Source organism: Nicotiana tomentosiformis, chromosome 5 (assembly GCF_000390325.3).
Source record: "Nicotiana tomentosiformis chromosome 5, ASM39032v3, whole genome shotgun sequence".
Lineage (NCBI taxonomy): Eukaryota > Viridiplantae > Streptophyta > Magnoliopsida > Solanales > Solanaceae > Nicotiana > Nicotiana tomentosiformis.
The window spans coordinates 88177352-88188027 of record NC_090816.1 but is presented as its reverse complement, the minus strand read 5'-3'; the positions used below and the strand labels follow the sequence as shown (position 1 = coordinate 88188027).

At 38.5% G+C, this 10676-nt stretch overlaps 1 protein-coding gene across 1 annotated transcript; it reads right to left on the bottom strand.

Moving 5' to 3' along the window:
- Positions 1 to 1606: 1606 nt before the first annotated feature.
- Positions 1607 to 4407, bottom strand: LOC104112666 (uncharacterized). Its single transcript, XM_018776545.3, has 2 exons — positions 4248 to 4407; positions 1607 to 2289 (listed from the first exon to the last, which is right to left on the bottom strand). The coding sequence occupies exons 1-2, from the start codon at positions 4321 to 4323 to the stop codon at positions 1784 to 1786; spliced, it is 582 nt and encodes a 193-aa protein (XP_018632061.1). The 5' UTR covers positions 4324 to 4407; the 3' UTR covers positions 1607 to 1783.
- Between the last annotated feature and the right edge of the window lie 6269 nt (positions 4408 to 10676).

Below are 10676 nucleotides of genomic sequence, written 5' to 3'. Positions count from 1 at the left end.
CAATTATTCTTTTGGATACTCAAGCACATCATTCACTGGCATCGTTCCAAGAAATTACCAAGAAAGAAGAAAACGAAAAGATCCAAAAGAAAATCTTTAAAACAGTCTATTGGAATAAGGAGTTTGGAGGTATCGTCGTCAATTCCATGGAGAATAGTAGCAGGGTGGGTGATTCAGTATATTCAGTTTGAGGAATTTGGGGTCAAGACGAAGGCAGGAGCAACTCGACAATATTGGTGGCCTAAAGTCAAACGCCAATAAGTATTGACGCCTTAAATTTATTTAATGAAATTTAATATATTATTTTTATATTTATTTTTGTATGGATAGTATACCAACCATCTTGTACGTATATTGGTTATTCATTCATTTACCTACCAGTTCTCACCATTGCAAATATTTGGTAACTTAGACTCACTAAAGCTTAGATAAATTTTTTTTTTGAGAAACATACATTGACGATTAAGATAATATTTTTATAAATTCTCACAATTTAAAAATCTCGAATTTGCATTATTAGATAGATGTGAGTATAATTTGCATACATTGTTCAAGTCTATTTTGAAGTGACAAATGGCTCAATCAGTTCTTTATAAGAAATAGTCAATTCTAAAAGATACTATAAGAGACTTTGTTCTTCGATATCAAAATCGTCATCAAATTGCATATATTCATTTATTTGAATAACATTTATCACATTACAGAAAAAAGTATAAAATCTAGTATCTTTTATTAATAATTTAATATGTTATATATATTGAAAATTTTGGGGCTCTTCAATTCTTGGGAGTTTAAAGCAATTGTTTTAGCAGCTTCCCCGGTAGCCGGAACTGGATTAAGGTTATTATAGATTTTTGTCCTTAACCGCCAATCAGTACAACTTTTGTGGCTAATTTAAACTTTTGGTGAAGTAAATTGAAGCCCTTTATTAGGTGAAGTGAAAAATGTAGAAGTAATGGCCAATGCACCAGCCAGCCAATGTGATAGCAAACACGCTGTGCTCTAAGCTAAGCTGTTTAGCTGGTAGACCGGGGACACATAGAAAGTGTGCCATAATTTATGTAGAAGATTGACATTAGTTAAAAATCACTTCCTCCGTCTTTAATATGATAAGATCATGACGGACCTTCCTAATCGCGCATACACCAAGGTCACTTAGCTTAGAGCTCATTAGAATATTGAGATTAAATTTTTTCTACCATATAAAATTTTAAACTTTTCAACTACTACTTCCCTATTTCACTTGCTTTAGTAAATATTTTATCTTGTTTTAAATTCCATTCGTTTTTAATATAAATGATTATTAAGAAATAGAGTAAAAAAATATGACATTTGATACTCTCCCTCTGCTTCACTCAATATGGCAATACTAGACTGAGCATAATGTTAAGGGAAAAAATAAAAAAATTTAAAACTTGCGATCTAAATTATGCCATGACATTTGTGTAACTTTAAAAGTATCTCATTTGAAGAAAAAAAAAATATATCATTTGGTACTTATGTAAACTTAAAACCATGTGCTTTCCTCTCCTCCTCCCGCTGAGCACAAAAATCGTAACAGTATCTTCCTACATATAGAGCAATCACCTGACCATAGAACTGAAACTGAAAGTCAATAAATTCTCCATTCTATTCCTTATAAATCGAAGTATAGACGAAATTTAAGCTTAAAGATGGGTTGCTCGACTTTATTACAGAATCAGCTTTCAATTCTAGCCATCTTTACACTGCCTAGTAATTACACAGTGCTTTCCAAACACACCCTAAATCTAAAATTTGGATTCTACTTCTCCCCAATTTCTTCCAGGTTCTTCCCCGCCAGATCTTCGGGTGTGAAACTTAATGTTTCAGCACAACCCTTTTTCACTACCTCTCCACGAGCAGCCAGGAAGTCTTCCACGCTACCAGGTTCTCCGAACCACCCCAGTCGATCAGCCATCAGGTGTAAGTTGTTACAACCATCACATCTCGCCACCACTACACCTTTCTCGTATGACTCACGGCAAGTTGTTTTCATTGTTCTGGTCTCGCATACTTTGCATGTGAAGACCATCACCATATCATGCCTTGGGGAGATTTTCAGATTAGATTGCACAGTATACTTGTTGTATGTGGTCTCATTCTTGATACTAGAGACAGCTGTAGCAGCAGAATCACAATTTTTACTAACTTCCCCTACTCCAACAGCCTGCTTGGTGGTTTCTGCAACTGTTTGAAAGCACCTTCTTGAACATATTTCGTCTGTGCCAAAAAATGACCTTGCAGGAGAAACAGAATGCCATCCTGATCCTGGAATAATTAAGAAACACGGTAGAACCTCAATAACAAACAACTTCTGATATAAGAGAAGTTTGTCCCAAAGCCATTGTAGTAAACTGCTTAATGCAAGTTTAGGGGGCCCTTCCCCCAAAAGAGGAATAGCCTGATGTTCTTCATAATATCAGAGCGAGAGGGAGAGAGCGTGAGAGAGAAACAGAAGTTTATATAAGAAAATACCAATACTTGGGTGATTCTTTGTAACTTGAAAAGAAAAGGCCATGTTACTCTAGTTACTATATCAATCATTAGAACAAACAGCAGTATTCACAACTATTTAAAAAAAGTAGGAAAGGCAAACTCTTTTAGAGAAAAAGTAGCTTTCCTCACTCTCCTTCAATGCTCATAGCCAGAACAGTTACCCCACTTCCTAAATAGCCCCGGGCCAAAAGAAGCATGTCCTTTCACCAGATAGCAGGGTGGTATTTCGTTTCACTGATTCACAATCATATACAACTTAGTGATGCTTTTTTTTTATAAGATATACAACTTAATGGCTTGTGAAACTTTATGATTGTCAATACTGCATTCTTTCAGATCCGTGAACACAAAATCTGACCAAGAGCAACTACAGCAATTACCATTCTGAGAAGAAAAAGAATAACGAAACTCCTCTCCCTTCACATATGACAACTATTAGACAATCTCACATAGCTGAAAAAAGGCCACATGGAATTCTCCAGATTATACGAGGCTACTTCCCTCAGAAATAACCCCAAAAATCATGAATTGAATGCACATGACATTTCAAACAACAGCTAATCAAAAAATCACCGCTAAATCATAGGTCACTCTCAAAGTTTCTTGACAGATTAACAGACCAACTATGGATAGAGAAACTCCCCAAGTTTAACATTGAGTTGCCTTCCCAAGTGCTTCCTATGTGTTATACTTTCTTAAAGCACATGTGCCTTATTTTGACTAGAACTAAATTTCAACAGATATTTCAAGTTCTCTAAGCAAGCGCAGAGGAAAAGCAATAAGGAAACTTTAATTTGGATGCTGGATGTATAACAAGATAGTCAAAACTCTTCAATATCTCAGGATATCTTCTCACGAAGCTCAGGTTTGATTTTACAGTGCGCATATCACACGAATTCATTTTATCTTGCATATGAGAAGAAGACTGAAGAATGGATACTTGTGGTAGTTGGGGAGTGTGATCGTATCTAGAAGGTTGGGTGAAGAATATCGATGCCTTCGAGCTTAACCCCTAGGCAATCTCAAGTACCCTGACTCTTCCAGATTGCTAAATCGACACTATCTCAAATTATTTGCAATTCAGAAATCATCCATAAAACTAAGTTCTACACTTCTCTTCAAATCCAAATCCCCGATGCTTTCACCAGTGTTATTAGAAACTATCACTTTGTCGCTTAAAGCAATGAAGCATGAAGCTACAGAGACGTGTGCGCTTTCAAACAATGATTCTTTAAATATCAGCTTTGATGAGTTGGATTAATATCAGTATTATTGTATACGGAATGCTGAGATAAATTGTTTTAATTACCATTTGGTTATTATAGTACTAAACGTATATATGTTTGGTAAATTTCCCTAAATTGTGCGCTTCACTTCTTCCCTTTTGCTTCAAGACCCATGAACCTTGGGTTCTTTTAAAGGGCTTTTAATAACATTGGTTTTCAGTTTCAGACATCCAAAACCTCAATCATAGAATAATTAAGACATCAAAGCATGAATTCAAACGATACCTCAAATTGATTGCCCTTTGCATCTATACCTCCCTAGCTCAGGCTATCATGTCATATTCAAAAATATAAAGAAAAAAATATAATCTTTCTGGGCGTATATTAATTGCGAAGAATATTGGAGTAAAGAATGAGAAGATATATGCAAATTATTACAGGTTCCCAAACTATGCTATAGTCCAAGAATTGGGGCTCTGTGTAAAATATAGAGGGGACGCATACCTTTAGAGATGTAGGTTTGAGGTTGCTTAGTAGCGAGAAGACTCAGAATTCGCCTCTGCATTTGCCGAGCCGCCATCGCAATTTCTTTCCTTTGTTCAGGGTTTTCTAGATTTCTTAATTTACAAGTCAAGTCACTGCATACAATTAAAATTGGGTGTCAATTTTTTACGGCAGTAATATGTGTACTGTAAACTTTTCATATAAGGGTTATAATAGTGGGTGTAATCTAAGTTGGGTCAATTTGGACTGAATACTCATTAGAGAGTTTTGAAAAAATACAAGGAAAAAGAATGTATAAATATTTATAACGCATGATATAATTTTATTTCAAGTATATAAACACATTATATTTTAGCAATTCACATTACACAAAGAAGAAAAAAGAAAATGATGTTTTAGTTTGGAGAGGGTTGGGTTATGACCACTCCTTAACCCATCTTGATTCTTGATCCATTCCATTTTGATCAAAGGAGACGATAAAATTATTTTTCCCTAGAATTTAAGCAATAAGACGTTTGCGGTTCGTTAATACAAATTAAGCCCGAGATGTCATCTTCCTAGAGGTCTAGATTGGTGCCACATGTCAAATGACGTGGCACACCAAGTCAAACCGAAGAGCCAATAGGATCATGCCACGTGTCAAAATGACAAGACATGCCAAGTCAAATTAAAAGGCCAATGAAACTGTGCCACATGTGCACGTGACATGTTTTGGCTAATTAAATGCGGTCTTGTCACATTTCAATCTGATTGGTTGGAAAGAGTCTATTCTTATCACAACTCTTCTCTTCCACAATTATAAATAGGGGTCTTTATAATTCAGAAAAGACACCAGAAGTTATAACAGGAATCAAGAAAGAGCTCGTGGATCAAACGCCGCAAATTTCTCTACAAGTTTCAAGCAATCAAGTTCAAGTTCAAGAAATCAAGTCCAAGCTCAATAACGAAGAACAAATCAAGGTTTAAGGAGTACGAGTTCAAATCAAAGTTCGAGCTAGTTGAATTCAAGATCATCGTTTGTGACAACAAACATAGATTCAAGATCAAGCTCAAAGGCCCTTGAATTTATTTACTTTTGTAATCAGAGGAATCATAAAGATTATAACACTCAAACTATTTGAAATCAAATATTATGATTGTTGCAATATTTTTCGATCTCGATTATTTTTTTGACGCAAATTTATTGTTTACAAATTCTGGAATGCCTAGTGGGATGGTGCGGCTACTTTGTTGAGACACACCACAGAATCAAGAGCTCCAAGTGGGCCATTTTTAATAAGCAGAACTGGCGATACGGGATGAACCGAAAGCCGGGTTACGGTGCCAAATTGCGCGCTTACCTAGATCCCACAAAGGGTGTTGGTCGATTAAGATAGTAGGTCGGTGGTCATGGAAGTCAAAATCCGCTAAGGAGTGTGTAACAACTCACCTGCCGAATCAATTAGCCCAAAAAATGGATGGAGCTTAAGCGCGCGACCAACACCCGGCCGTCGGGCCAAGTGCCAGGCCCCGATGAGTATAAGGGCTTGGCGGTCACTGCAAAATCTTGGGCGTGAGCCTAGGTGGAGCAGCCGTCGGTGCAGATCTTGGTGGTAGTAGCAAATATTCAAATGAGAACTTTGAAGGCCTAAGAGGGGAAAGGTTCCATGTGAACGGTACTTGCACATGGGTTAGTCGATCCTAAGGGCAGGGGAACCCCGACAGATAGCATATTTCGCGCGTACTCCTAAATGGAATCGGGTTAATATTCCTGAATCGGAACGTGGCGGTTAACAACAATGTTACGAAGTTCGGAGATGTCGGTGGGGACCTCGGGACGAGGTATCTTTTCTGTTTAACAACCTGGCCCACCCTAGAAATAAGTCAGTCGGAGGTAGGGTCCAGTGGCTGGAAGGCTGCCATCCATGCCCCATCGTACTCATAACAGCATCAGATCTCCAAGGTGAACAACCTCTAGTCGATGGAACAATGTAGGCAAAGGAAGTCAACAAAGCAGTCGCACCATCACCTTGCAGTCAGGAATGGTCGTCTTGTTAAGCAATCTCAAAGGCACTTTTGGCCAGACTTGATTCCCATGATTGAAAGTGAAGTTAACAAACTCAAGAAATGGTGAAAAATGCTTCATCTATGGAGGAGCAGTTGGCAAACTTGACAGAAGCAATTGCTGGCTTGACCAAGTGCATGCAAAGTCAAGATGCTAGAATTGACAAGTTGACAAATAGAGTGAGAATCTTGATGGAAGAAGAGTCCAACCATACACCTGGCAAGCTTCCATAAGTTCCAGAGAATGACCCTCCCCCAAGACACGTAGCATCCTCTAAGGCTATCCCTGTCTCATCTGAAGGGATGATCCCAATCGATCAACTAAAGGAGTTCATTGAAGGGACTATAAAAATAAGTATAAAGTTGCTTCCCAGTCCTCCCTTGTATACGCAAAGCCGTACACTGCAAGGATCTATATGTTGAAGATGCTTGTTGGCTATCAACCTCCAAAGTTCCAACAGTTTGATGGCGAAGGCAATCCAAAGTAACATGTGGCACACTTCGTTGAGACATGCAATAATATTGGGACTTATGGAGGTTACCTCGTCAAGTAGTTTGTCTGCTTGCTAAAAAGAAATGTTTTTTATCGGTATACAGACCTCGAGGCCAAATCAATTGATAGATGGGATCAACTAGAGCAAGAGTTCCACAATCGCTTTTATAGCACAAAGCGCATTGTGATCATGGTGGAACTTACAAATACTCGGCAACAAAAGGGTGAACTTACTTTGATCGACTTCATCAATCGTTGGAGGAATACAAGCTTCAACTACAAAGACAGGCTTAGTGAATCTTCTGGCATAGAGATGTGCATCCAAGGCATGCATTGGGGATTACACTACATCTTGCAAGGTATCAAGTATAACACATTTGAAGAACTTGCAACTCGTGCCCATGACATGGAATTGAGCATGGCCTCCGCTGGAAATGAAAGGTTGCCCATCTATGAGCCTCGCAAAGGGAATGACAACCAAGAAGTCAGGAAATGGAGCAAGTTTGTACCCAATTATGAAAGGAAAGAAGCTATGAATTCCAACATGTCACCTGTGAAGTTCGCAATGAAGGTGAGCAAGAAGCAGAGTACGAAATCCACTTTTTTTCAAGATAAGCCAAGTGGAAAGTTGACTCTAAAAGAAATGCAAGAGAAGGAGTACATGTTTATGGATTCTAATGTGCCTGCAATTTTTGAAGAACTCCTCAAGTTAAAGCTCATTGAGATTCCGAAAATGAAGTAGACAAACGAAGCTGGGAAAACAAATAACCCAAATTACTGTAAATTTCATCGACTTGTGAGTCACCTCTTGAGAAGTGCTTCATTTTTAAGAACAAAGTTATGGACTTGGCTCGTGAAAAGAAGATTGTGCTTAAAGATGAGAAGGCAAGTACAAACCAAGTCTCTATCACCTTTGGCTCATTCAGTCCAGATGAGCTATGCAGTTTAAAAAAAATCAAAGATGAAGAATTATTGGAGAATTACAAAGTCGACGTAGATCAGCCTGATGATGACGAAGGTTGGACGTTGGAGGCTCGTCGTAGGCGCCACAAAATAAGCCCACAAAAAGAATCAATAGAACAACCAACAAGGAAAATGATGGTAAAACGACCAAGGAAACAGAATCTAGTTAAGCATTTGAAGAAAGAAAATATGGAGGTGCACCATCCTCAAAAGTCACGACATCCAGTGACCTTGGAGGAGTTCTTGCCAAGTTGGTTCCGCACGAAGATTTCCCATGATGGTATTGAGGCCGCTTATTGCAATGCTGATAAAGAGGAAGAAAAGAGTGATGAACTACTGTTGGCACCATATTCAGAAAAGCTCATCGAGTCCATTCCTCAAGAATTTAATGCTTTCCAGGAAAAGGTTACGTTCACAAATGACAATCTTCTACTAGGTGACACTCCCCATTATACTAGATTGGTTATATGCGTGATGAAAGGGTAAACCGAATTTTGGTTGACAGAAGATCCTCAGTGAACATCTTGCCTATTTGAACTATGAAAGAACTTGGCATTCCTTTGAACGAACTCTCGAAAAGTCATTTGATGATTCAAGGATTCAACCAAGGGGGGAAAATAGCCATAGGTGCGAGCAGGTTGGGAATCACCATTGAAGATATGTAATCAAGTGCATGGCTGCATGTGATCGATGTGAAGACTTCATACAACGTCTTGCTTGGGAGGCCTTGGATATATGAGAATAAAGTGGTTCTATATACCTACCATCAATGCTTGAAGTGCTACGAGGGTGAAGTCGAGAGGAAGATAGTTGCTGATGACAAGCCATTCACCGAGGTTGAGTCACACTTCGCCGATGCAAATTTCTACTTGAATAACCACATTGTGAAGGAGCTAAAATCTGATGATGTCATAAAGAGCAAAAATGACGAGTCCATGACTAAAAGAGCAGAGGTGACTGCTGGTAAAGCCAAAGTTGTTGCTGAGGAGGTACACCCTAACTCGAATAAATCTTATAGAGGGGATATTGTGTCTTATGGCAAGAAAGTAACTTATGTGCTCCACTATGTCCCTAAAAAGAAGAAATAGGAAGTTGAATCATCCAATCTCCAAACAAACATGCTAAATGGGTTAACTCTTCCGATCAAACAGATTGAGGCGCCAAAGTTGTCCTCAAAGCTACTTAGAAAGTCTGTGTCTCAGAATTTTCCATAAGATATAGCACTCATTACGAAGCATACGGGTGAAGGTTTTGATCCCAATGTTTACAAGTTATTTACAAAGGATGGATACAATCCCAATGAGCCGTCAAAGTTAGGGAAGCTCCCATCAAAAGCTACTATGAGTCAACCACATGAAGGTTTGGGATATAAACAACCCTCACCAGTGTGCATCTCCGTAAAAAGGGCAAGCAAAAATTATATCATTATAGAAGATGAATCTACCGCTTCTACCAGATATTTTGTCTTTGATCAACTTGGAAAATCAACTGTGAGGACTTCCGTATTTGAGAGATTGGTTCCATTAAAGAAGGAAAACAATTTTTAGAGAAATTTTTGAAATACAAGAACACCCATTTCGCCTAGAATCAAGAAGATCTCTAAGGATTTCCAAAGTCTGGTTCCTTCTAGGATGAGGCGACAGAAAAAACTCGTGGTTTCATGTGATGAGGTACTGAAGGTAAAGCCATATACTATGGTCTACAGTAAGGAACGTGATGAAGATGAAGAAAGTGTGGGTTCTTCATATTATGTTATTGCACAAGGCGAGCATGGTGTTTCATCTCTAATGGAGGATGACGAGAAATTGGAGAATGTTTCACTGTGTTATCATATATCCTTCAACGAGGGGGACCCTCAAGAAAATGAAGATACAAAGGATGATCCACCTGAACTTGAAGAAGGGGTAAAGACAACAGTTGATGCTTTGAAATAAGTAAACCTTGGCACTGACGAAGAACCGAGGCCCACTTATCTAAGTGCTTTACCAGCAGTCGATGAAGAAAGCAATTATATTGAGTTACTCAAGGAGTATAGGGATGTATTTTCTTGGAGTTATAAAGAGATGCCTGTCTTGGATCCCAAAGTAGCAGTCCATCACCTTGTAGTTAGGAATGGTGATTGTCTTGTTAAGCAATCTCAAAGGCGCTTTAGGTCGGACTTGGTTCCCATGATTGAAAGTGAAGTTAAAAAACTCTTTTAATCTAGCTTTATTCGTGAAGTTAAATACCCAATATGGGTTTCAAGCATTGCTCCCGTAAGAAAGAAGAATGGCCAAATTCGAGTGTGTGTTGACTTTAGGGATCTCAACAATACATGCCCTAAGGATGAATTCCCTCTTCTTATTCCAGAGCTCATGATTGAAGCTACCACTATGTACGAGGAAATGTCATTCATGGATGGTTCATCAGGCTATATCCAAATTCATAGCACACCAAAAGATGAAGAGCTTATTGCATTCTGCACCCCAAAGGGTATTTATTGCTACAAGGTAATGCCTTTTGGCTTAAAAAACGCTGGTGCTACTTACCAAAAGGCTATGCATAATATTTTTGATGACCTTCTCCACAACAATATTGAATGCTATGTTGACGACTTGGTGGTAAAATCAAGAAAGAGGAGCGACCACTTGAAAGGCTTGAGAATGGTATTTGAGTTGCTCCGGAGGTACCAACTTAGGATGAATCCATTGAAATGTATTTTTGAAGTTACTTTTGGAAAGTTTCTTGGTTTCATTGTCCGTCATCAAGGGATCAAAATTAATCAAGCCAAAGTTGATGCAATTTTGAAAATGTTTGAGCCTCGAGATATTCATGAATTGAAAAGTTTGCAAGGAATGCAAGCTTATCTTAGGAGATTCATCTTGAATCTATCTAGGAGATGCCAACCATTCAGTCGACTTATGAAGAAAGGTGTCCCTTTCAAGTGGGAC